This window comes from Equus przewalskii, chromosome 9, assembly GCF_037783145.1.
Source record: "Equus przewalskii isolate Varuska chromosome 9, EquPr2, whole genome shotgun sequence".
Classification (NCBI taxonomy): domain Eukaryota; kingdom Metazoa; phylum Chordata; class Mammalia; order Perissodactyla; family Equidae; genus Equus; species Equus przewalskii.
The window spans coordinates 7,903,797-7,931,175 of record NC_091839.1 but is presented as its reverse complement, the minus strand read 5'-3'; the positions used below and the strand labels follow the sequence as shown (position 1 = coordinate 7,931,175).

At 49.8% G+C, this 27,379-nt stretch overlaps 1 protein-coding gene across 9 annotated transcripts in view; it reads left to right on the top strand.

Moving 5' to 3' along the window:
• Window positions 1-27,379, top strand: part of LOC103543496 (abasic site processing protein HMCES-like) — a 103,136-nt gene that overhangs the window by 29,277 nt on the left and 46,480 nt on the right. For 5 of the 9 annotated variants that reach the window (XM_070557596.1, XM_070557594.1, XM_070557597.1 and 2 more), the window contains 3 exons: window positions 984-1,165; window positions 3,045-3,237; window positions 4,916-5,568. In XM_070557596.1, the coding sequence (XP_070413697.1) occupies window positions 984-1,165; window positions 3,045-3,237; window positions 4,916-5,140 (600 nt within the window). In that variant the 3' untranslated portion in view covers window positions 5,141-5,568. Of the gene's footprint in view, window positions 1-983; window positions 1,166-3,044; window positions 3,238-4,915; window positions 5,569-27,379 lie in introns of those variants that run through there. The other 4 variants (XM_070557600.1, XM_070557599.1, XM_070557601.1 and 1 more) reach the window with 2 other exon arrangements.

The window sequence follows — 27,379 nt, the reverse complement described above, 5'->3', positions numbered from 1 at the left end:
CAATTTGATAATAATTTTCTCTGAATTCTTACCTGCTGCATGAAGGTCTTGACTTCCTCCTGTTGCCACCAGTAAGCCAGTACAGGCAGACTTTTGAGATTGCGGCTTCAGCTTCAGACAACTGCAATAAAGCAAGTCACATGAATTTTTGGTTTCCTAGTGCATATAAAAGTTACGTTTACACAATACTGTAGTCTGTTAAGTGTGCAATAGCATTATATCTTAAAAAACATGTACAGACCTTAATTTAAAAATACTTTATTGCTAAAAACTGCTAACCATCATCTGAGCCTTCAGCAAGTCATCATCTTTTTGCTGGTGGAGGGTCTTGTAAAAACACAATATCTGCAAAGTGCAGTAAAGTGAAGCACAATAAAACAAGGAACACCTATACTTGTGTCTCATCTCTCCTTGGAGATGTTAAATCAGGCTAACTGGTTTTCCTGCAACCTCAGTTCTCTGATGAATTTAAGAAAAGTTATAATTTCTTAGATTATCTAGCTTTTTTCTTATTGTTAAAGTGGAGGTGACCTCCTTTCCAGCTTTCTGTATTCCAGGCCTTGAACTGAATCGTAAATGGCAAGTAGGAGTTGGCATGATGAGAAACGGCAAGAAGGACATTTTGGGCAGAGGAAGTTTGCTTTGGCAAGATACAGGAACACAAAATTGCACCAGGGTCTCATTCACAAACAGCTGGGTTTGGTTCAAATTAACATTGTTAATGAAGCTAGAATGATGGGCCAGATCATGGAGGCCCTGAATGCCCACTGAAGAAGTTAAATCGTATACTGAAAGCATTAAGGAGCCATAAATGTATCTCTTTGGTGGGTATTTGCCAACAACCCTCTTTCCTTTGGTGACATTGGATCCAGAGGAGTAAATAAGGCATGGGCTGAATTAGTTCTTAGGTCTGTAGTAGTACCCAACCTGTGTATAGGAGGGGGCTGCTGAATATCTAATATGCCTGTGTGTTTCGCTTGCAGTTAGGCAGCATTGGTGCTGCAGACAGTCCAGAGGACTGGAACAAAGTCTGGGACAACTGGAGGCTGCTGACAATGGCTGGGATCTTTGACTGCTGGGAGCCCCTACAGGGAGGAGACCACCTGTATTCCTACACCATCATCACAGTGGATGCCTGCAAAGTCTTGAATGACGTCCACCAAAGGCAAGTCACACTTCTTATCCCTGGGTTCAAAAGGATACAGAGGAGGGTTTGTTCTTTTTGCTTTTAGATAGGTAGCTTTTGGAATTTAAAGTTTCTGTATGTACAAATCTAGAGAGTAGCAATTGCTGTGCAAAATACATTTACGGTCTGTTGGCTATAATATGACATGCATTCCTAAAAATCACCACACTGCAAAATTGTACAGTGAAAACCCAGAACTTATGAGAACAGTGGGGTTAAGGAGACAACACTTAAAAACTTTGTCAGTGACACATTAAAAAATAATAGGAAGCTATTAAAAACAGGAGTGTAAAAAAAACAATTTTGTGCATTAAGCAGTTAAGAAATACATAGATAGGGGCCGGCCCCGTGGCTGAGTGGTTAAGTTCATGCGCTCTGCTTCAGCAGCCCAGGGTTTCGCCAGTTCAAATCCTGGGTCCAGACATAGCACCACTCATCAAGCCACGCTTAGGCGGCATCCCACATGCCCCCACTAGAATGACCCACAACTAAAAATACACAACTATGTACTGGGGGGCTTTGGGAGAAAAAGAAAAAATAAAATCTTAAAAAAAAAAAAAGAAAAGAAATACGTAAGATACTACAATAAATACAGGCGTGCCTCATTTTATTGCTGTGTTGTGCTTGAATTGCTCCTTAGTGTATCGATCACACTGAACAGATTCCCATTTTAAAAATGAACCTTAGCAGAACTGACTATACTTGTGTAACGCTTTCACAGTTTTTGCCAGATCTGAGTGCTCTGAGAAGTGATTTTTGATGTTTTTCTGAAAAAAGTGCAGTGCTGCATGTATTACTTATTTTAGCTTTGTCCTAAGCATTCTGTGTAAAATTATGCTGTCCTGTGATACAGTAGTTCTATTTTTCACATATTGATCTTATAATAAATTACCGTTTCATCTAATCTAAGAAACCATGGTTTTTTAAATGTGCTTTTATTTCCTATGTTGTTAAGAAAAGTAAAGTGCTGCAATTTACTGCCAGCTAAGCTATAACTCATGCAGAGATGACATTCATCATAAGATGCCTCTGGATTTTAGATTGCAAAATATTTTTTGTTTGTTTGTTTTATTAAGGTTATAAAAGTTAACATCCTTGTGAGATTACAGTTGTGCATTATTATTAGTCATGTTGTAGGTACACCACTTCACCCCTAGTGCCCTCCCCCTACCCCCCTTTCCCCTGGCAACCACCAATCAGCAAAATATTTTTTTAAAGTATGTATTTGATTTGTTGAAGTTACAATGATTATTAAAATAGATGTTTATGCATTTATCTCCCAAAGTCAACTGTACCACCTACCAGTGAAATGTGTACCATGGTTTGCATTGGCCTAGGACATAAAACTGGAAGCTAAACATAGGATCTTTAACTAACATCCTTCTAGGTACCAACAGTCACCTTAGACAGCTTCTTTGCTTTCTGAGGCATAGTTTCCTTTTGTTCACAATTATGTGAATAGCTCTTTCTGACTGTAAATCTTCATAGTTGGTAAGGCTGGAGATTACTGTTGATAGACAAGTTTTCCAGGATCTATTCTCCCTTTAATTCTAGGCTGGGTTATCATAAAAAGGTGACCAGTTTACGAACGTGTACACTGGATTGCACTGGATCCAGTCAAAGCAGTGTTCGCTGTCTTTGCCATAAAACTTTGTAAGCTGGCTCTCCTAGTGTCGGATTTCATGCCCTGTCAAGTTGTGGTCAGGGAACACATGGCAGCAATCCGTGTGTGAGGCACAGACGGAGGGCAAGCTTCTGCTTGTGATGGTTTGCACTGTCATCTGACTCAAGTCTTTCTGCTTTCTCTCCCTACCGTCACTCTACCTCTCCCAACCAATGACTTGACCTCACTGCCTAGGATGCCTGCCATATTAGATGGAGAGGAGGCAGTCTCTAAATGGCTTGATTTTGGTGAAGTCTCAACTCAGGAAGCTCTGAAGTTAATCCACCCTACAGAGAACATCACCTTCCATCCAGTCTCTTCTGTGGTGAACAGCTCCCGAAACGACAGTGTTGAGTGTCTGGCTCCTATCGACTTGTCGGTCCAAAAGGTAGGGGCCTGTGACTCTGACAGTCTTTTTTGAGCTTTCTGTCTTCTGTCAGTGTAGCCTTTTTTTTGGATATGGCCTTTTACAATGAGAGCTTTGTTAAACTACCCAGAACTCATATTCCTCGTGCATGGCACAGTTGAGCAGAGCAATGACTCTTAAAGCTGGCTGTGGACTCAGAGTCCTCAGGAGAGCTCTTTCAAAATGTAAATGCTAGACCCTATCTAGACCTAGAGTCAACATTCAGGGTTGGGCTTGGGCTTCTGTATCATTAAGAAGCTTCTTCAGGGGCTGGCCTAGTGGTGTAGTGGTTAAGTTTATGCATTCTGCTTTGGTGGCCCAGGTTTCATGGGTTCAGATCCTAGGCTCAGACCTACACACTGCTCGTCAAGCTATGCTGTGGCAGCATCCCACATGCACAATAGAGGAAGACTGGCACAGATGTTAGCTCAGGACCAGTCTTCCTCACAGACAAAAAAAAAAAAGGGGAAGCTTCTTCAGTGAGTCTGATAATAAGCCAAGTTTGAGGACTCCTAATCTAGAGGATAATCATGAGAAAGACAAAGGACCCCTTGACCCTAATTGTATCTCTGTCCATAGCCAACTGTGATTTTTTTGTCTCTTTTCTGTAACTCTGCTTGCCCACACTACAAGCTGGAGGAGTTCTAATCCTTGTTTTCCTTTAGGAGGATTTGAGAACATTCGTGCCATAAACTTTAACTTCTTAAAATTGGCAAGGATCCAGAAGATGTGTTTTGAAGGGAAGGTGAACAGGCAAAAGGCCTGCATTAGAGAAGGAAGTTCCAGAGCAAAAAGCTGACCCCTGCTGACATTCAGGGTCAAAGGTTTAGGAGTAGCAGCTGTTTCTAGGTGGCTCTCAATGTTCCAAAAATAGACATCTTAGAATGCCTGAAAGTGTTAACGATGATGATTGCAGGAACAGCCTACCCCCCATTTTTCTTAAAATTTTTAAAGTTTTCCGTATCCACAGTTAGTGTCATTTTCTTTTGTCTCAGTTCTTTGCAAACTCCTGTGACCCTGACACTTGTTTTCATTAGATGTCTCTAAAAATGTAATTATATATATATTCATTTTGCCCTAGACACTGCCCCATTTCCGTGATGGTCTTTACTCTAAAAGGATTCACATTCTAGAGGGATGGCATTCTGCGAATTCAGAAGCTTCAGTTCACGGTTGGGGTGTAGGGGTAAGAGCAGCAGAAGGGAAGCAGTGCTGTCAGGGAGAGGCTGTGCGGAAGGGCTGCACAGCAGGAAACAGTCTAGTCTGTTCAGCCTTAGGCTGAGTGCCTAATCGTGGTGACTGAAGCCATACCTCTCCAGCTTCGTTTCCCACACTCTGCCTGGTCACACTGAATTACATTCTTTTCGCTAGAATGCTTCATTCTCTGCATGTGTTTGGAATGCCTGTTGCTCTCTTCTCCGGCTGGTCTCACACAATCCTCTCTGAAGCCTCTATAAGAGCTCCTCCCTACCCTTGTACCTTGGAGCACACTCACTTGCTCCTCTCCTCCCAGGCCTGACTAGTGGGCCCCATCTGGCTCTTAGTAACATTTTGCAAGCCTGGGTCAGTACCTAATGCCTCTTCCTGTTTCTTCCCTTGGAGTTGGCCTTTTCCTAAAAGCTTGAGCTGGGTGGTTTGAGCTTTCTCTTCTTTCTCCTAGGAACTCAAGGCAAAAGGCTGCAGCCAGAAAATGTTGCAGTGGCTGGCCACAAAGTCACCCAAAAAGGAAGACCCCAAAACACCCCAAAAGACAGAGTCAGATGTGCGCCAGTTCCTGCCGAAGAGCCCATCCTCGGTCAAGAGAAGCAGTGCAGTTCTCCTAGAGCAATGGCTGAAGCAGGAGAAGGAGGAGGAGCCTGTGACCAAGCAACTTCACAGCGAGTAATGCAGGACTTTCAGAGACCAACGCCAGGTTTGCTGCACTGAGTCCTGTTGCTGATTACAGGGTCTTGCATGTGTGTGTATGGATTTGCTTTGGGAGGAGGTAGCATATTGTTAGTGGACATTTGTGGGTTCCTGGGGGAGTGGCTATTCTGGTTGTGACCAGGAACCCAGTGTGGGGCAGATAGGCAGCCTGGGAAGAGGAGGGGCCACCACCACAGGGGGCCTCTTATGCCTGCAGCCTTCTCCTGCAGGACTTTTGGAGCCTTCCCTCGAAGCTTGACCCTGCTGGCAGTTCTAAGCCCTGACCTGACCTGAGCTGGTGCTGTTAGCGGAAGGCTGTTTTCTGCTCAACCTTTAAGCTCTAAGTTCTTTGGAATTCAGTTCTTAAAACATTGTTTTTTTATGAATAAATTACATTTGCTAAACTGCTCTTGGGGGAAATTCTGAATCTTACTGTTTTCTCATGGCATCAGTCCTAAGGATTGGATTTTGTTGCAAATGTGGGGCACTGGGTCATTCTGGGGACAAACTGCTCTTTTGGAAACAACCAAAAGGCTTGGTGGGGGCGTTCTTTGTTGTGTCTCTTTTTACTCTTAATACCTGGAAGTTGTCTGAATCCTTTAGCTTAAAAACAAACCTGAGAGCTGGCCTGGTGGCGCAGTGGTTAAGTTTGCACGTTCCATTTTGGCAGCCCGGGGTTGTCTGGTTCGGATCCTGGGTGCGGACATGGCACTGCTTGGCAAGCCATGCTGTGGTAGGCGTCCCACATGTAAAGTAGAGGAAGATAGGCACGGATGTTAGCTCAGGGCTGGTCTTCCTCAGCAAAAAGAGGAGGATTGGCAGCAGATGTTAGCTCAGGGCTAATCTTCCTCAAAAAAAAAACCAAAAACAAAACCTGAGGGTCTGCCAAACACAAGGGCCTGGAGGGAGACAGGGTACGGAGGCCAAGACCTTGTCCTTACCACAGGGAGCATAGGCTCAGGGTGAGGAGAAGCCCCAGGCACAGCCCTCCAAGCCCTATCCAGATTCCCAGCCTCTGGGTAGAGCGGGGCACAGAGGATGACATGGGCTTGGGGCCCGGAGCAAGGCTGCCTCGGGGGCTGACCATCTGCCCAGCCTGGTCAACACCTCTGTGATTCGCTCTGCAGCCTCCTCCTTGGCACTGAATCCCTTTATAATTATTTATTTATTTGTTGTTATCTGTGGTCAGTCTCCCCACCCAGATCATTAGTTCCCTGAAAGCAGGGACTGCTTTTTCACTGTTATTTTCTCCTAATATTAATAGTTGGTCTGCAAATATTGTTACATGAATGTGAGCACTTACCTCATGCCCCGCACTGTGCTAGGCAGGGAGTGACAGGCATTAATCAGGTACCACACCTGGCAATTAAGTACTTGCTCGTGTGGGTGCACCGAAGGGATGTGATGAGCTGGGAGGGCCACTGTCGATGGGGCTGCTTGGGCAAGGTTCCTGTAAACCTCCATGGAAGAGAGGGTGCAGAGGCTGAAGGGAGGAGCGCCAGGCGACAGTGTGACAGGAGGTGGTCTTCCCAGGGATTCAGGGGGAAGGAATGGAAGAATCTCCAGGAGCGCCAAGGCTGGTCTGCTCTTTAATCTTTGGGGCTTCCTGGAGACACAGATGGCAAAACACTGTCTCAGGGGGCTGAATGGATGCGGGCCCTGAGGCGGCGACCCAGGAGGACAGGGTGGTTGGTGTCTGTCCCCAGTGCTCCACTGGGGCAGCACCACGCCCGGCAGTGCGCTGCGATTGAGCCACCAAGCAGAAGCTGCCCACCTCCTGCGCAAGGCTTCTAGTGGAAGTGAGCGGGCCAGCACAGTACACCTCCAGGCTAGGCCCGGCTGGGCTGATTTGCGTGGGGTTTTGGTTGTTTTACTAAGAGATTTTTAAAAATACAGATAACTTAGAAGAAGGTTGACTGTTGTGTAAGTATTTGTCATATTTGCTTCAAGTTTAATAAGTGACAAAAATGAAATTCTCTTTGTTTTTCATTACAATCTCCCACCTGTTTGTCAGGGTCGTAAATGAATTTGTTGGCTTCTTTTCATTTTAACATGAAAGAATAGAATGTCCTCTGAGGCATGTATCCTTTCCATTCAGGTTTTTATACTTTCACATTAATGTGATGTTAAAAGCACGTTCTTGTATCTGAGCACATTATTTTGTGATTTTCAGGTTTACGTAATTGGCATCATCTTGGATATTTCATTCTGCCTTTTTTTTTTTTCTATCTGCTGCATCAGCTTTCCTAGGTTTTGCTAAATTGCTCTCCCAATTTTCACTTATTTCAGGGCATATGAATCCTCATTTTCTCACATTTTGCCAATGCTTACTCCTGCTTACTAGAGCAGTGAAGCATCGTCTCCTCTTCTTTGTTTTTAAAGAACAAATCTCAGGGACAAACAAGGCAGCCTTCATCTGCCTGTCTGGATGTGGCCCAGTCAGGCCAGGGCCCCAGCTGTTCTCTGGGGCAGGAGGGACAGCCTTAGGATGTGGTGGTCTGGCCTCTTGGCTGGGCTTCCAGATGGCAGCACCTCTTCACCTCCACCCTACCTCTGCAGTGACCAGGCTTGGTTTAAAGGGATCCAGGCCTTAAAGGTATTGTTTCCTGATTAGAGGAGGCAGAGGATCTCCAGCACTGCAGGTCCTAATAGACAGGTGTCGGCCCTCCATTCCTGTCTGCAGTCCATCTGGATCCATCTCCTGGTACAAAGCTTGTATACCTAAAGCCTAACCCTGCTTTGTATGGAGGTGGATTAGGTGCAAGCAGGGAGGGGCTTGGCCAAGGGCACACAGCTTGGCATAGGTAAGTTGAGGACAAATCCTAAGGCTCCTGGCCTGTGAGGGGTATCAGCTTGGAGAGTTCGACAAGATCCTGCTTGCTGCCGTGAAAACCTGAATGGTGGATTGGTGGTGTGAGAACCAAAGAGAGTAATGGGTGGCCTCAGACTCCTAGATACCCACCTGGGTCTGCATACCCTCCCTCTGCCTTCTCAACCAGAGTGAGGAGCAAGTGATGGGAAGGGTGGAACGTCATTGCTTGGGGAAAGAAGCTTTGGCTAAGGCTGTATGGGACTGTCCCCAGTACATACAAATCTGACCAAGTCCTTTGCCCTCTCTGAAACTTGGTTTGCCCATCTGTGAATCAGAAGAGTGGGTGCTCACAATTGAACTCCCAGGAGCCCAGAGCAACAGATGCAGGTTGTTAGAGACCCGGAACCATCCCCTGGGCTGGTGTCCCTCCTGTGGAGATGGATGAGGATCCCTCCTTGTGTCCCCCCACCTTGCGTCCCAGGACTCCAGAGCAGAGAAGCATGTAGCATGCTCTGCAGGCAATACTCCCAGCAGGCGGCAGAAGCTAGAGGACTGTTTTGAGGAGTTGGGGACATTAGTGAAAGGGGTAGGGCAATCAAGCTGAACAACAGAGAGTTTTAAAAGGCAGTCAGACTGGGGCAGGGCCCCAGTGCCACACTTCTAGGTCCTAGCAGAGGCAGCTAGAAGAAAAGTAGGAGCTGGGAGCAGCAAGAAGAGGTGGACCAGAAAAGGAGGCTCTGAAAGCTCCTCATCTGCAGGGTGCCCTGCACGGGGCTCTGGGATCCTAATGACAATCCTGTATGGAGAGGTGGTTCCACCTGGGGCAGACGCTCAGCAGCAGCAGCCTGGGTCTCTGGCTTTCACTATTTTATGGCTTCCTTTGGCTCAGTCTCCTTCAGGACACCACCATTTGGGGCTTCTTGTCTTGTGAAGCAGCCAGAAGTGCCATCATAGAAGATAAAGTTGAGTGACCTCACGGCTGGAGGCAGGACCATATAGTGTGTATTTTTAATTGCATTAAAATACATATAACATAAAATTTACCATATTAGCCATTTTAAGTGCACAGTTCAGTAGTGTTACGTAGATTCACATTGTTGTGCAGCTAATCTCCAGAACGTTTTCGTCTTGGAAAACAAACTCTGTACCCATTAAACAGTAACTCCCTACTTCCCCATCCCCCCAGTCCCCGGCATCCACCATGCTACTTTCTGTCTCTATGAATTTGACTATTCTAGATATTGCAAAGTGGAATCATACAGTATTTGTCTTTTTGTGACTGGCTTATTTCACTTAGCATAATGTCCTCCAGGTTCATCCATGTTGTAGCATGAGTTAGAATAACATTCCCTTGTATGTATATACCATATTTTGTTTATCCATTCATCTGTTGCTGGACACTTGGTTGCTTCCACCCTCAGCTAATGTGAATAATGCTGTGGTGAACACGGGTGTGCAAATATCTCTTCAAGTCACTACTTTGAATTCTTTTGGGTATGTACCCAGAAGTAAAATTGCTGGATCATATGATAATTCTATGTTTAATTTTTCAAGGAATCTCCATACTGTTTTCCACATCAGGTGAACCATCATCCATTCCCACAAGCAGTGCACAAGGGTACCAATTTCTACACATCCTTGCCAAGACTTACGTTGTTTTTTTTTATAGTAGCCATCCTATGAGGAGGAGTATTTCTTTTCTTAAGCCCACGTTTTAAAAGTGAAAGTTTCACAAAGTTTATAGTTTCCACATAAAATATGTTCACGAGGTGCCTCAGATGACTGAGCCCCACATGGGACCACTGCCAGGCTGAGGCCCCCTTCCAGGCCTCCCTGGATGGCCCACGTCACTCCCTTCCTCTGGAAGGGGACTTAGAAGCATTTTCAGGAGGTGCTTCTGACACGGTCTGAAAAAAATGGGAAGCTCTCAGCACACTGATCCACATTGCAGCCTGGCAACAATCAGCAGGACTGGGTAGGCACTGCCCCTTTTCAGGTGGGGTCTGTGTCCTCCAGGTGGCCAGACTGCCTTGCCTGGCCTGGTGCCTGTGCATTCTGTGTGTGAGAGCTCTGGTCTCGTCCTTCCTCACCCTCATTCCACACACATCCATTGTATAATGGGAAAGTGATGGCTTTGTAATGGCTAGGCTGAACTACATTTCCCCGAACTCCCTTACTTTTCTGTTTCACATTAGGGTGAGCCACAAGGCATATTCTTGCCCGATTTGGAAGGAAGGAACCATTTGGGTTGCTGATCTGCTGATTTACCTCCTTGGTGTGAAGCAGCCCCTGGGCCTGCAATTACTCTACATTCCCTGGATTCTCCTTCAGTTTTACTGACTCCTGGGCCAAGTGTGTGCATGGTTAGCTGTGTTACAAAGGGTCTCAACTTCTGCAGGATACCCTCATCACCAAGGTCAAAGGCAACAAGCACCAACACAAGTGTCAGTCCATCCTGGTGTTCCAGCTTATGCCGGTGGTGTTTCAGCCTGCTCATGTTCTTCCCCTCCTGATTGTGTACCTCAGACTCCAGCATCAGTCACAAAGATTCAGGCTTACAGAAACTGCTGCGATTGTACGTCAAAGTTAAAGTAAAGTAGCCAGTTAGCAGCAAAAGGAGTTGATTCAGGAGCAACCAGAGGAATTGCAATTCAGGAAATGCAATGCAAGGCAAACCATAGGCAAATCAGAGAACAAAGGTGGGGAGCTTGCTTTTATAGAGAAAAAGGGGGAGTTGGGTGCGGCTGTTCTAAAGGAAAGGTCATTGGAAGAAAGTGAGAGTTCAGGGTGGTGACAGCTTTTCATTGGCTCAGCTGTTGCTGGGCAAGGAGAAAACCTTCCTTCCTCCTGCTGGAGTAGTAAAGTAGTTTCACTTCCTGCCCAAAATTGTAAAGTGAGATGTGTATGTGAGAGTTTCCTTTACAGGGTTTCCTGACTCCATTTTAAATGAGATTTCCCTTTATTGTCACATGTACAAGCCAGTTTCCTGTAACCAGTCCAGTATTTAGGTGTATATGTGCCTATATCCTTCTGGGTCTGCTTCTCCCTTGAACTCTGACTGACATGGGAACTTGAACACCTGCTGACTTTTCCTGCCTCATGTCCTGTCAGTCTACTTGCTGCTTTCACCATTCCCCAATTCAGGAGCTTTTCCCCTACTTTTTTCCTGCCCTCCCTTTTTCCCTACCCGAGAGCCTGTGCCAGTGCTGCTCCAGCCTGGAATGTCACTACCCCAAAGCTGCTGGTTTGTCTGTCCTCAGGCACGTGGCTGAGCTCCTCGAGAACAGGGAGTAGGTGTGATAGGTCCCCATCCCTGCTTCTGCTCAACCAGGATGTGCTGAATGAATGACTGTGGACTAGGCCCTTGACGTAGGAGATTTCATTCCTTTCTCAGAATACCTCTGCAAGTATCACTGCCCTCATTTGCAAGTGCAAGTGGCCCCAGTAGCAGTTGCTGTGGAAAGAACCAAGGCCTCTTGGCTGCCTCATGACTGGTGGAGCTGCCAGAACAGCTAATGTGCCCTCTGGCCACATCACCCAAGGTCTGATGCCTGGGACAGAGAGATGTCAGTACCCCTTGTGCCCAACAGGTTGTGTGCTCAGTGCTAAGCCTGGCCATGGCAGAGGACAGGTTCAGCTAGGTTGGTGCACGAGAGTCAGTTGGGTGCAGACCCCATTCTATGAGTCGCTAAAGCTGCACAGCCTGGAAAAGGGCCTTTTCAGTGGCTGCAGGGCTGTCTCGGGGCCAGGGAGAAGTCGGATCTAGGGACCCAGAAGGTAGACTTGAGATCCTGAAGGGGTTCACAGGGAGGCAGTTCCCAGTTCTATGAGAGGAAAGAGACAGTATTGCAGGAGGAGAGAGCGCTATTCCCAGGGGGGTGTGAGGGATGGAGGTAGGAAAACCTGGAGACCCTGGTCAGAGGCTCTGTGTTCAGATGCTCTCTGGTTAGATGAAAAAATAAACCTTTCTTGGCTCCATTTATAGATGAGGAAATTAAGGCTTGGGGAGAACACTCTTGCCCCAGACCAAAAGACCATGGTGGAGCCAGGCCCAGAACCCTGATATCAGCCTCCAGGGCCTGGTCCTGCTTGACCCCTCTCCTGATCAGTGGGCAGAGAGGTGTCCAGGCCTGGCCCATTGCTATGCCCCTATTTTACAGACAATCAAATGCACCTGGTCCTTTCCTTCCTCACTGCACCAGGGTCACCTCCCCCAGGAAGCCTTCCTCCTGGGCCTTGCGGTGTCATGTGCCGCCAATGTTCACATGGAATTGAGGCTCCTTGAAGCCAAGTCCAAGAGACACAGTAAATAAATGGTGATTCCTGGGCTCTGCAGCCCCATGCAGGAGCTGAGTATGATGTCAGGGCAGGAAATACAGCCTCCTAGTCTCAGCAATCACACCAGTAGGATGAGCTTTTGAACACCTTCCTTACTGGGGCTGAACACCTTCCTTGATAGGGCTGTCATAAGGCTGAGATGAGGCCTGTGCAACCTTCCTCAGAGTGCCTGACACACATTGAGTGTTCACGTGGGGTTGCTTATGGCCTTTGGTTCTTCACCTTGGGGTGGGACCCACCCACAGAGGTGCAGCTCGGCTAAACGATCTGAGCGAACAAACAGGGAAGAGAGGAGGGGAGGGGCCGGTGGGTAGACAGTGGGACACTGGGCGAGTGGTTTCAGAGGACAAACAATTTGAAGGGATGACAAGGTCCAGGATGTGAGCATTGGAGGGTAAAGTGAGTCAAAAGAGAGACTAGATTACAAGTAACAGAAACCCAGTTCAAACCAGCTTATGCAAAAAGCAATATATCAGGTCACATGACATTCAGGTATAAGGTAGCTTCAGGCATGGCTGGATCTGGAGGCTCCGTTAATGTCCTTTGGTATATGTCTCTCCATTTCTTGCTTCCAACTTTCTCTGTCTTGGCTCCTTTTCCAGGCAGGCTCTCCCTACGTGTAGACAAAGATGGCCACTGGCAACTCTGGCCCCATGTCCCTACCCTTTAGTGATCCTGGGGGAGAGCACCTCTTTCTCAGTAGTTCCAGGAAAAGTCCCAGGATTGACTCTCATTGAAGCCACTGGAGTCAAGAACTCATTTCTGACCCAGTCATTGTGACAAATTGAATAACTAACTGAACACTCATTAGCCAGGTCTTTGATTCATGACCATCCCTGGGACTGGAGGGGTCAGACTCCCAGAACCATGTGGCCTGAATAGGGTGGGTTGGGTCGGGTCCCCAGAGGAAAGTTAAAGTGGTCTTCATTATCAGAAGAGTGGGAGGCCCCACTGAGGGCTGGTCCACTGGGTAGTCCAGCGTGTCTGGAGGAGGCAGGCCTTGGGGGAGGAAACAGCGAGCTAGCCCAAGTCTTCAAGGAATGGAGAGGGGGTGACAAGAGAGAGGTGAGGGGCAGCAGCAGCAAAGTAGGAGGCCACTGGAAGAGCCAAGTGGTCTGAGTAGCAAAGGTGGATTTTGGTGCGAAATAGGAAAGGCAATGCTGAACAAGCATGACCTGAAGGACATTTTGGAGCCCTGGAGCTCAGGGATGTCCTCAAAGGGCCGTCAGTCAGCAGGGTGGGGGGCTTTGGTTAGGGAGGGCTCAGAGAAAGGGGTGAAGGTCAGTGTGAATGGTTGGGCAGGAAGGAGCAGTGTCCACGTGCCCAGGTCCCCTGCAGCAGCGCTGCCCAACCCTCTCTGAACCTCACAGCCACCTGAGAGATGGTCAGAAAGCCAAGTCTCAGGCCCCAGCCTCAGACTCTAACTTGGAAAACTGGGGTGAGTCCAGGTGGCATCTGGGCTTGGGTTTCTGGTTTAGAATGGGATAGAATCTGTGGGATCACATTTAGGTGGTCCAGAGCATCATCCCCCAGAATCCTGAGTAGGCCAAGGTCTCTCATGGCCTCTACCTGCAGGTGGCCTATTGACTGGCCCTGCAGGCTGTGTGGGACAGGACCTGTGCTGGCACAGGCCCACTGCCCCCCAGTCAAAACTGCAAAGGAGATGAAGCTGTTAGTGATCAGCATGTGGCCAGGACATAGGCTGCCAGGATGGGTAGAGCTGTCACCCGTTGTCCACCATAGTCCCTCTGTGTCCAACCTAGGCCTCCTCCTGCCTGCTTTCTGGATGCCCACTGTTGCCCAGAACCAAAACATCCACAGCAAAGTCTGGCATCGCCATTTCCTCCTTTGCTGTAGCCAGTGCCTCCTGCCGCCATCAGCCACGGGTCTCCACATTCAGGGCCCCATCTGAACTTTTGCCTAGAGAGCAGTGATGTGCTGAGGGGGGCATCTGTGACGTGTCTCCCCCACTGGCTGGGGGGGTTGGGCAGGGAAGGCACTTGCGCTGGTTTTGTCCACTGCCCTGTCGTCTGGGCCCAGCACACAGCAGGGCAGGTAAGACTCACACTGGCACCTGGCCCTGCAGTTAGTTCGCTGAGGCAGCAAGCAGTGAGGAGCGCCCAGCAGGATGTGAAGAGACCTGAAGAGGGACTAGAGTGGCCACTTGCTGTGTGTGGGAAGGGGCCAGCAGGGAGGTAGGTGGGTGATGGGTCTGCTCTGTGACCCCACCAGAGATGTGCCAGGGAGGGATAGTAGCTGCCAGGTCTGGGTCAGGGGTACTAGCAGACCAGGGGCTCTTCTCCAGTGGTGCTCCCTGCCCTCCCTACTCCTCCCCCAAGCTATTGCCCTTCCCCTCATCACCTGTAGTTTCTTACACAGGGATCAAAAGAGATCCCCTGCATCTCTCAGTAACCCCAGCCCAGGCTTGCCCAGCTGGGCACCATGTACATACCCGCTGTTTTTGGGCTTTTTGTGTGTATGAGGAAGATTGGCCCTGAGCTACCATCTGTTGCCAATCCTCTTTTTGCTTGAGGAAGATTGTCGCTGAGCTAACATCTGTGGCAGTCTTCCTCTATTTCTTTTATGTGGGATGCCACCACAGAGCAGCTTGATGAGTGGAGCTAGGTTGGCACACATGATCTGGCAAACCCAGGGCTGCTGAAGCCAGCCCGCAAATTAAACCCCTATGCCACCAGGCTGGCCCCTAGGGTCCTCCTTTTTTGCTGACTAGTCCTTTCATAGAACATCTGTCAGAATAGGCCTCAGCTCAGTGCCCAGAAGGCTTAGTTAGCCCATATGCTGGACACCAGGGTGTCCCAGTGCTGAGGGTCATTCTTCCCAATTTTCCCAGTAACCCGTCTGTCCTCCAGATTAACAAACAAGTTCAGAGGATCAGTGCCTTGCTCAGTCCACACCTCGGGTTGTGGCTGGTGAGCCAGGGCCGGGGGCTTCCACATTTCCACTGTATTTGCCACATCAACACAAAGTCTCACCAAATTCAGAATAACTAATCTCTGCAAAGGTCTAGCCTGGCGCAGTTTCCTCCCCTTGCAGACGATTCCAGGCTCCAGGCCTACCCCCCTAACAGATCCGGGATGACGAGAACCCCTGGGGTCCACCAGCCAACCCAAGCTACACGCCTACCACGCCCATTCTATTCCACTTAGAGGAAAAGGAGAGCGGTTCAAAGGTTTAAAGCATTTATTGTGCTCCCGCAAAGGCTGACGGGATGGAAGGAGGCGCGGGGCCGTCACGCGCCCCGAGCGACTGTTTGCCTCGCACCCAAAGGCGGGGGGCGGTGGGGGGAGGGAGGGGCTGGTGAGCTGGAAAGGACGGCGAGGAGGCCCTGGCTCCGGCTGTGACCGGCTGGTACGGCCTCCGCCATTGGCGTACAGGAGCTGGTAACCATGGCAGCAGCTGTCGCCAAAGGCAAGAGCCAATGGGGGCGTTGCCCGGGCCATTTCAAAAATGTAAAGCAAACGACAACAAAAAAACGCTACAACGGCGGGGGATGGGAGGGATGAAAAGGGGATGGACCGGCTGGAGCCACTCCCTGCGGCTCAGAACAGGCGTCGCGTCCCTGGCCAGGTTAAACGCACAACACCTCCAGACGGTTGGAGTAGAAAAACCGAACCGCGGAGAGACCCAGCTCGCTGGCGGCCCTTGGGAACTTTGGGGACGCTACACTTGGCTGCCTTCAAAACCTTCTTGCCCTCCGAAGCCTTTGAGGAAACTGTTAGTGATAATCACATGGACCTGGAAGAAACTGCTAGTTTTTCGTCGCGGTTCCTTCGAGAATGGCTGGAGCCCTTTCGTGACCCACAGAATTTCCGTCAGTGGCCCAACTGCGGGTCTATGCCTGAGCTGGGTCTCCACAGCCGCTAGCTGAAGGAAGGTGGTGGTTTTGGGCGGGGGGTTGACTGGGGCGAGAGGTTTCGCGGAGGGTGGTGGGTGGCAGAATTCCTGGAAGGCACGGGGAGAGGCAGGGCCGCCTGGGCTGTGGCCCCAAGGCATGGACCTCCTCTGCCCACGTACGTCTAGGGGAGGCACCGGTCCCAGGGTCAAGAGACTTTCGGTTGACTCAGCCATCACTTGGAGCACGACTGGGGATCTTCGTCGCCCCGCCTCACCGGATTTCACCCTTCTCGCCGCCCATCTGACCCCATGCCCACCCACTGCGGTCCCGATTGCGGTCCACAGAGGTGCTCCGGCGTGCGCGCCTCTCGCCAACCGGTAAGGCTGCCACTAGGGTGGTGGCTATGGTGGCAGCTGGGGCAGCGGCGCAGGTTATTGCGGCAGTGGCGGCAGCTACCTAGAGATGTGGGACCTCGGGACCTAAGAAGAGGAAGGCAGACACGCTCTGCCCATCTGTCCCGCGTCTCCCAGCCGTCCTCCTCTCCCCTCCCCGACTCCAGGAGCCCAACTCCGGGAAGTTGAAGCCGGGCTACCAACTGCTCATGCGCGGGCTAGAGCGCCTCTGGCCTAACAAAGGCCACCGTAGTTGCTAAGCAACGTGGCCGCAGAGTTCTGAGGGAGCCGGAGCGCCTTCTGGTGGTGCAGAGGAGCAGGCACAGGCTGTTTCTGCTGCCTTAGAGAGGAGCTGTGGCCTATGTTTTCCAGGGGATCCTGCAGAAGGGAGGGAGGGAAGGAAGAAAGCGTGGTGTGAAGCAAGCCATCTTCAGTCTGTGTCAAAATGACCTTGCAACCCCACATTGCATGACCGAAGACGCTAGCCGGACAGGTCCTCAATAGGAAAAGGTAAAGCAGTACCTCGCTTTCACATTTCACAGTTGCGTTTATTAGAGATTAGGGGCATAATTTAACGATGTGCCACGGTCCTTGCCTCCCTCCGCACATGGATAACATCAGGGTCTCTGAACTTGTTTGATATATAACCAAGAAATTCTTGCTTCTGTTACATTCAATGTACATAATCTAGAGAAGAGCCCAGCTGTACTCTATCCCTTTTTTTTATAACCTACTTGTAAGTTTTTCTTTTTTCCTCTTCCCTTCATGTCCAGTGTTTTGTGAAACAGATAGAAAGTAGACTTAAATTCACACACCTCAGAGCGGTTCCATCAGAGCAGTCTGTTGAACTGTTTTCCAGGGGGTCAAACACCTCACGCTAATCGTGGAATAAGCTCCTTCACTAATATAACTTAGACTGTTCATTTCAGTCGACAAAAGTAAAAAGGAAGGAAAGGAAGGTGGATAGACGAATGGGTGGTTAAAGGTCCCAAGAGTGGAGGATGGCCTGGCAGGGGCCTGGCTGACTCAGCAGGATCAGGAGACTATCGGCGGTCAGACTTCCTCAAGTTGGCCTTGACGGTGTGCCTGGGACTGTCCGAAGAGGGGTCTGTCCAGTGGCCCCAAGAAGTGACTGCCTGTGTCCTTCTGGGTGGCTTTGTTCACTCAGGGGCTTCAGCAACTGGAGCCATAAGCCGAGCCCGTGGAGCTGCCTGTCTGGGTGGGCACTGGGAATGGGCACCCTGCTGTCTCCATTCCTCCCGGTCACCTTGTGGCTGTGTTCCTGTGTTTCACTGCGTGGCTGAGTGTGAATTATTTTTCCTCCTTGAAGTCTCTCCTGGGCTTTCCTAAGGTGCGTCTGGCTTGGTAATGGCTTCAGACTAGCAGTTGTAGGACGCCCATGTCCGTCCAGAGAGGCACCTTTTCAAACAGAACACAAAAGACCTTATCAGGAATTGATTTTACACTTGGAGGAAAAATGCCAAAAGAAGTCAGAGAACGTGGTGATAACTCCAACGCCCAAAGTATCACACCTTCCCCCAATGCTTCAATCTTCTCTAACGCTGGTAACATGATCCAGAAGAAAGTGGATTTGGGACGTCGGGACTGACTCCACTACAGAGTTGATGGCCAACTCGCCCCAGACGCAATGCCAGTTGAGCTGTCTGTTTTGGCCTACCAGCACTTCATCTTCTGGCTTCCACTCTTTTCCCTGGGAAGTCCGACGCTGGGGGCTGGGTGCGGTGTTGGCCTCGCGGGGGTGGGAGTTCTTCGGTACCGGGGTTTTTCCTCGGAAACCCCTTACTCTCTCTCTCTGTCCTTTTTTTTTTTTCTTTGGCTTTGTCGACCCTGTCTCCAACCTTCTCAGACTTTGGGTGGGCACTCTGCATGTTTCCTCTTGGGTCCTGGATAGGATATTCTCCATCGTGACCCCTCTGGGGGTTCTTCTTGCGGTCCAAAGCCTGGCTGGGGTCATCGTGGTCAGTCTGGGGATCTCCAGAGTCTGCCTCAGAAACACTCTCTGCATCTTGTCTTGCCACCTCCCAAGGCCGCAGGTGTGCGATGCGATCTTTCTGTCCCCTGTGCTTGCCTTGGCTCTTCACTCTCTCGCGTGATCCAGTGCTCCTCCGCTTGGCTGCACTCGTTCGATCCCCGTGGGTTCACGTTTCCTTCCGCGGCGCCTCTCCTGTTCCTCAACCCTTCTGCTCAGCTCGTGGCTTTTGTTCTGCTTAAGTCACGGACACCCCTCTTTTCCGGTTCCTCGGTTGGCTTGGTTTGGTTTTTCAATTCAGAAGAGAGACTGACCCTTCCCTATCAAGACCGAGCACTTCCCTTCCTAGTCTCGCCCCGGCGCCTTTCCCGGACGCTCGTCCCTCCCCCTGCACCCCCTCCAGCAGCCTGTCTCTCGGCATCATTCACGTTCAGGGACAACGCGCCGCTTTTCCCTCGGGGATCCGACGACTTCCGGTGGCCGTGCCCAGAGGTGGGGTGCTGCCCTTGCCGCCTCTTGGAACACGACGGGAGGGGCCCGAGCCCCCGAAAGGCCTGGAGAAGACCCTTCCTGACCATCACACGAGCCTAGAAGAGACTGCTTCTTCTCCAAAGGGGATCCTCTGAGGGCGGCTAGAGCCCTTTCAGGGTGATCCCCACCGTGGAGGGGACAGAGGCCTGACAGGAGAATGCCCGTCTGTGGCCCAAGCAGCCACCGAGGGTCTGTGCCTGGGCCGGGTCTCCACGGCCAGCTCCTCGACGGCCATGCCCAGGTACCACCTGAGGGCAGGTGGTGGTTTTCGGGTGGGGTGAAAGGTGGGGAGGGGAGATGCTATCGACACCTTCCTGGAAGACCCTGGGAGAGGCAGGGCCCGCTGGGCTGTGGCCCCAAGGCATGGGCCTCCTCTGCCCACGTCTAGGGGAGGCTCCGCTCCCAGAGTCAGTAGATTTGCAGTTGATCCGACCATCACTTGGAGCGGGACGTGGGGACATTCATGGCCCCCGCCTCAGCAGATTTCATCTCTCGCACCCCAATCCCACCCCATTGCCCCCCACTGCCGTCCAGATTCGGGTCCACAGAGCGGCCCGTCATGCCCGGGTCTCACTCTAGTAAGACTGCCACCAGGGTGGCGGTCATGGTGGCAGTTGGGGCTGAGGGTGTGGCAGCAGGGGCAGCAGTGGATTTTATGGTGACAGTGGAGGCAGCCACTCAGAGATCTGGGATCTCCGGGACCTTAGGAGGGAAAGGTGGAGGCACCCTGCAAGCCTGCCCTCCTCTCCCTTCCTTCCTCCTCTCCCCACCCCTGTCTACCCACTCAGGGAGCCCAGCCTCCTGCTGCTGAAGCCGGCCAATCAACTGCGCATACGCGGGCTCTCTGGAGCCTCGCAACGCCCGCTCCCTTTGCTAAGGAACTTGACCGCGAGGCTCTCAGGGAGCGGGCGCGCCCTCTGGCGGTACCTAGGCGCAAGCACAAGCTGTGACCGGTGATTTCCTGAGGCGGCTGTGGCCCATGTTTTCCAGTGGGTCCTTCAGACGCTTGGATGACAGGAAGGAACAAGGAAGGACGGAGGGAGGTAAGAAGGAGGGAAAGAAGGAAGTTAGGAAGGTAAAAAAGAAGGAAGGGAGGTAGGAAGTTAGGTCATAAGGGAGAAAAGAAAGATGAATAGAAGGATGAATGGGTGGTTGGGGCTCCCAAGAGTGGGGCAAAGCCGTTCAGGGGCCTGGCTGAGAAAGCAGCATCCGGAGCCAGGCGGTGGGATGCCTTCCTCAAGTCAGCCTGGAGGCTGTGCCTGGAACTGTCTGCCACACCCTCCAAGGGGTCTGCCCTGTGAGCCCAAGAGGGGACTGCCTGTGTGCTTCTGGGTGGCTTTGCTGGCTCAGGGGCTTTGGCACCTGGAGCCACAGGCCGAGCCCAGGGAGTCACCAGTCCCCGTGGAGGGACGAGGCTTGCCCTCTGGGCCTGGGCACCCTGCCGTCCCCATTCCTCACAGTCCCCTCGTGGCTGCGTTGCTGTCTTTCTGCTGTGTGACTGAGTGTGACTTGTTTTTCCTTCCTCCTTGAAGTCTCTCCTGGATTTTCTTAAGGTGTGCCTGGCTTGACAATTTCTTCTCACCGGCTGTTGTAGGAAGCCTCTCTCCATCCTGAGACACACCTTTCCAAACACAAGATCACGAGAAGACTCGATCAGGAACTCATTTGACACTTGGAGGAAAAATGGCCAAAGAGCTCAGAGAAGGTGCTCAGGCCTCTAACAGGACCACCCTTCCACCCCCCTGCCCCCAGTGCTCATGATCAAGAAGAGGAGAGTTGTTTGGGAGAACAGGACCGACTCCACTGCAGACTTTATGGCCAACTCGCCACTGACTCATTGCCAGTTGAGCGGTGTATTTTGGCATACCAGCACTTCATCTTCTGGCTTCCACTCTTTTTCCTGGGGAGTCCAACCCCGGGAGCCGGGGGCATGGTTGGCCAAGGGGGGGGTGGTGTTCTTCGGGACCAGGGTTTTTCCTTGGAAAGCCCTCTTTCTTTGTCTTTTTTTTTCTTTTACTTTGTTGGCCCTGTCTTCAGCTTACTCAGACCTTGGGTGGGTGCTCTACACACTTCCTCTTGAGGTCCTGGATAGAATATTCTTTTCTTTTTTTTTTTTCAAGATTTTATTTTTCCTTTCTCTCCCCAAAGCCCCCGGGTACATAGTTGTATATCTTAGTTGCAGGTCCTTCTAGTTGTGGCATGTGGGATGCCGCCTCAGCATGGCTTGATGAGTGGTGCCATGTCCGCGCCCAGGATCTGAACCAGGAAACCCTGGGCCACCTAAGTGGAGCGGGCGAACTTAACCACTTGGCCAGGGGGCTGTCCCCCAGGATAGGATTTTCTTGACCGTGACCCCTCTTGGGGTTCTTCTTGTGGTCCAAAACATGGCTGGGCTCATGGTCAGTCTAGGAATCTCCAAGTATTGCCTTGGAAACACACTCTCTCCATCTTGTCTTGCTGCATCCCAATGCTACAAGAATCCGTTGCGATCTTTCTGTCCTTTGTGCTTGTGTTGGCTCTTCACTCTTTCCCATGGTCCTGTGCTCCTCGCTTGGCTGCCCACGTTCTATCCCTGTGGGTTCACTTTTCCTTCAGCGATGTCTCTCCTGTTCTTCAACCCTTCCGCCCAGACTGTGGCTTCCATTCTTCTTAAGTCACGGCTCTACCTCTTCTCCATTTCCTTTATTCGTTTGGTTTGGTTTTTAAACTCTGTAGAGAGACTCTCTTCTCTTTCTGGACTGAGCATTTCCCTTCTGTGACTTAATCACTTGTGTCTTTTGTGGATGCTGGTATCTCCCATGTTCCTTTCCATGAACCTATCTTTTGGCACAATTCACATCAAGGAAAATGCACCACTTTTCCCTTTGGGTTCTGATGCCTTCTGGCTGGCGTCCCCAGAGGTGGGGTGCTGCCATCACCAGAACTTGGAACACGATGGGAGGGGCCTGAGCCTGGAAAGCACTTCAGAAATCTCTTACTGACAATCACACGGGCCTAGAAGAAACTGCTCCTTCTTCAGCGTGGTTCCATTGAGAATGCCTAGAGCCCTTTTAGGATTATCCCCACTGTGGAGGTGACAAAGGCCTGACACAGAGAAGTTCCTCAGCGGGCTAAGTGCCCAGCAACAGTCTATGCCTTGGCTGGGTCTCCATGTCCAGGTCCTCGACAATCACGCCCAGGTACTATCTGAGGGAAGGTAATGGTTTTCAGGTGGGGCGAAAGGCGGTGGGGGTAGGGGAAATGGTGTGTTCAACACATTCCTGGTAGGCACTGGGAGAGGCAGGGACTCCTGGGCTGTCACACCAGGGCATGGGCCTCCTCTGCCCACGTGTAGGGGAGGCATTGGTCCCAGGGTCAGTAGATTTGCAGTTGACCCGACCATACTTGGAGTGAGACTTGGGGCATCTTCATGGCCCCTGCCTCACCGGATTTCGTGAAATCCCTCCTGCCCGTTATCTGACCCCATTTCCACCCACAGCGGTCCAGATTCAGGTCCACAAAGGGGTCCGGTGTGCCCGTGTCTCACCACCCAGTAAGGATGCCACCAGGTGGGCTGGCTGGCAGTGATGGTGGCAATTGGGGTGGAAGCTAGGGTGGCAGGGGGCAGTGGTTGAGATTATGGTGGTGGTAGAGGCAGCCACCCAGTCATCTGGGATCTCTGGAACCTGAAGAGATGAAGGTGGAGGTACCCTCCCCACCTGCCCCCCTCTCCTGTCCTTCCTTCTCTCCCCTACCATTGCCCACTCCCTCTGGGAGCCCAGCTTCCTACTGTTGAAGCCGGCCAATCACCAGCCATGACTACCCACATTGCTAAGCAATGTGACTAGGAGGCTCCTAGCGAGCTGGTTCGCCCTCTTGTGTGGCAAGGCGCAAGCACAGGCTGTGGCTGGTGCTTTCCTGAGGTTGCTGTGGCCCCATGTTTTCCAGTGGTTCATTCAGACATTTGGATGGAGAGAAGGAAAGAAGGAAGTCAGTAAGGAAGGAATAAAGGAAGGAGGATAGGAAGGTAAAAAAAGAAGGAAGGAAGTTAGGTAAAACAAAGAAAAGAAACGTAGACAGAAAGATGAATGGGTGGTTGGGGATCCCAAGAGTCGGGGAAGGCTGGGCAGGGGCCTGGCTGAGAAAGCAGCATCCGGAGCCAGGTGGTGGGATCTCTTCCTCAAGTTGGCCCAGAGGCTGTGCCTGGGACTGACTGCCACACCCTCCAAGGGGTCTGCCCTGTGAGCCCAAGAGGGGACTGCCTGTGCACTTCTGGATGGCTTTGCTGGCTCAGGGGCTTCAGCACCTGGAACCACAGGCCGAGCCCAGGGAGCCGCCTGTCCCAGTGGAGGGATGAGGCTTGCCCGCTGGGCCTGGGCACCCTGCCGTCCTCATTCCTCCCAGTGACCTTGTGACTGTGTTGCTGTATTTTGCTGCATGGCTGTGAATTTTTGTTTTCTTCCGTGAAGTCTCTCCTGGGTTTTCTTAAGGTGTTCCCAGCTTGGACCAGCAGTTGCAGGAAGCCCTTCTCCATCCTGAGAGACATTTTTCCAAATTCAATAACACAAGGCCTTATTTTAGACTTAGAGGAAAAATGCGGAAAGAGATCAGAGAAGGTGCTTATGACTCTAATGCCCCCCCTCCTCACCCTCTGTGCTAGAATATGACCTAACCCTAGGGCCATTATCAAGAGGGGGAGAGTGGCTTGGGGACGGCAGAATCAACTCAACTGCAGAATTTGTGGCCAGTTCACCACTGCCCCACTGCCAGCTGAGCTGTCTGTTTTGGCCTCCCATCACTTCATCTGGCTTCTGCTGTTATGACTGGGAAGTTGGTCCCCCAGGTGTGGTGGGAACAAAAGTTATTCCTTGGAAGATGTTCTTTCTCCCTGTCTCTCTTTCTGTGTTTTCTTATTTTTCTTTTTTGCCTTGTCTGCAAGCTTCTCAGACCTTGGGTTGGCTCTTGTGGCCCTGGATGGGATATTGTTTTGTTTTGTTTTGTTTTTTGTCTTTTGTGGGTGTTTTTGAGGAAGATTAGCCCTGAGCTAACATCTGCTGCCAATCTTCCTCTTTTTGCTGAGGAAGACTGCCCCTCAGCTAACATCCGTGCTCATCTTCCTCTACTTTATATGTGGGACACCTGCCACAGCATGGCTTGACAAGCGGTATGTAGGTTCACACCCAGGATCCAAACCAGCAAACCCCAGGCCACCCAAGCAGAATGCACGAACTTAAGCACTGCACCACCGGGCAGGCTCCTGGATAGGATATTCTTGATCATGACCCCTCTGGGGGTCTTCTTGCAGTCCACAGCATGGCTTGGGGTCATGGTCAGTCTGGGAATCTCCAAATACTGTCTCAGAAACACACTCTCTCCATCTTTTTTTGCTATATCCCAATCCTCCAGGTGTCCGACGTGATCTTTCTCTTCTCCGTGCTTGTGCTGTCTCTTCAGTATTTTCCATGATCCTGTGCTCCTATGCTAGGGTGTATGCATTCTATCCCAGTGGATTCAGTTTTCTTTCAGCTGTGCCTCACCTGTGTATTGCCTAGTCTCTTCAAAACTCATTGTCATGGACTAAAGAGGTGTGTAGCTTGGAGGGCTGAGGAGAGGTATTGGCATGCTTTTAATAATATAAGTGGTCCCAGATGGAGGATTTGAGAAACAAGAAGGAATGATGAACAAAGAAAATGCTAAAATGTGTGTAAGTAGAAAACAGTATTGACAGTGGAACAAAATAGCAGAAATGACTGACAGCATTTAAAAAGACAATGAAAGGGCCGGTCTGGTGGTGTAGTAGTTAAGTTCGTACTCCACATCAGCAGCCCAGGGTTCCCAGCTTCAGATCCCAGGCACAGATCTACATGCCACTCATCAAGCCATGTTGTGGCGGCAAAATAGAGGAAGACAGGCACATACAAAATAGAAGATGATTGACACAGATGTTAGTTCAGCAACAATCTTCCTCAAGCAAAAAGGGGAAGATTGGCAACAGATGTTAGCTTAGGGCCAATCTTCCTCACTAAAAAAATGTATATATATATATATATATATATATATATATATATATATAGACAGTGAAAATACTGGAAAACAGTGGCATATAATTCAAGAGATTGGTGTGGGTTTGATTTAAATTATTTCAAGTCCCTTTATTGTTACAGATAGGCCTAATGTTTTGAGATTCAGATTTAGTAAGCTGTAAGAGACCTGAAATAATTGTTCCTTAAAACAAGATAAAAACTTGGGCCAGCCCCAAGGCCAAGTGGTTAAGTTTGTGTGCTCTTCTTCGGCCCCCCAGGGTTCACCAGCCCAGGTCCTAGGCATGAACCTACACACCATTCATCAAGACATGCAGTGCTGGCATCCCACACAGAAGAACTAGAATGACTTACAACTAGGATATAAACTATGTGCTGGGGCTTTGGGGAGAAAAAAAAAAAAGAGGAAGATTGGCAACAGTTGTTAGCTCAAGGTCAATATTCCTCACCAAAAAGTATACCTTTAAAAAAAATAAGGTAACTGATTTTTCTATCCTCACATTTAGTAGTCTGCAGTTAGGTAGTACAGGACTGGTGTAGATCTTCTTTCTTGTTTTCCATCACCCTGAGGATGGTGACCTTATTCACCCAGCCCAAGATGGCACACCATCACATTCACATCCCAAGGAGCCAAGTGGAGGAGGGGGCAAAGAGGCACATCAGTTTACTTTAAGAACAGGAATCTGAGGTTGCACACAGTACCTTCTGTCACGTGCTCCTGGCTAGCACTTACTAACGTGGACAGACGTAGCTGCAGAGCTAGCTGGGAAATTACCAAGAGTTATGACATCCAGCACTGGTGATGAAGCAAGTAAATGAATATTGAACCATTGCTTTTGAGGAAATATTATAATGACATTTAGAACTTAAACTTTGAATACCTGTTTAAAAATCTAGGGCTTCTGTTTTCAGCTCTGACATTTCAGGAGCTTAGAAGCCATCGCTTCTGTCCTTACAACAAGAGAAAAAACTGAACAAACTGAAAATGAATGACTTTTCTTAAACCTATCAGAGAATTGAGGTCACAGGGAAAGCCGCCACCCTGAATTGTGGAGAGATGGAAAAATGTGGGTGATAACAACCAAGATCAGTTTACTTGGAGCAAAAGCCACTGGAGCCATAAACTGTTAGGATCACTTAAATGATAATTTTGATGAATTGCTGAAGGGTAAGTATGGATTAGTTTGAGTATGAAAAACTCTGGGGGCCCAGCCTTACACACTCCCTTCTTTCATGGGTTTTACCTCTAGGAACCCCACCAGATTCTCAGGGTGAAGATTTTAGACAACCCTCCCCCCCATTTTTTGGGCAGGGGAAGAGGCAAAGTAACATTTTGAAATACAATCAGAATGTTCTCTATAACAAAGGCCATTCTCCTCGGCAAATGGTATTACCAGAGCCTTTTCTCCTTGAGGGAAGGGCAATTAGCCAGTGCCAGCCCCCTCTAGGCTTCCTGTCTCACCAAAGGGAAGAAGAGAAAAAAGCCTGAGAAATACTGAAGGTCACATCCCAGGGACTCAGACCCACTCAAAGATGAGATTTGGCTATAAGATTATAGAATGCTTCCCCTCCCCTACACCTTATCATGACGTCAGTAGGGTTCCTGTATAATAATAGTGGGTTGCAACTACAAGAGCTACAAGACACAGACTCTAAGAAGGAGGTCTTAGGGAATCCCAAAGACAACAGGGGGGAAAAACAAGTTGTCTAGAGGAAACTGAAGCCTCTGGCCCCTATAGCTGTAGCAAACATTAAGCATAGTCCATCTACTGGCCAGATCAACATAAAATCTCACACTAAGGCCTGTTAACTTCAGTTTTTATTACCCGATGCATCATATCCAGCTTTCAAGAATTACAAGTTACACTAAAAAGCAAGAAAAAACAGGTTGAAGAGACAAGGCAAGCATTAGAACCAGGCTCAGATATTACACAGATTTTGGAATTATTGGATAGGAAATTCAAAATAATTTGATTAATATGTTGAAGGACTTAAATGGAAAATGTAGACAATATGCAAGACAGATGGGTAATATAAGCAAAGAGATGGAAATGCTAACAAAACATCAAAAGAAAATGCTAGGAATCAAAAACAAATAAAGAACACCTTTGATTGGCTACACCTTTGATAGGCTCATCCGTAGACTGAAAGTGGTCAAAGAGTCAGTAAGCTTGGAGATATGTCAATAGGAACTTGCCAAACTGAAATGTAAAGAAAAACAGGAGAAAAAAAAAACAGAACAGAATATCCTAGAACTGTGAGATAATTACAAAAGGTGTA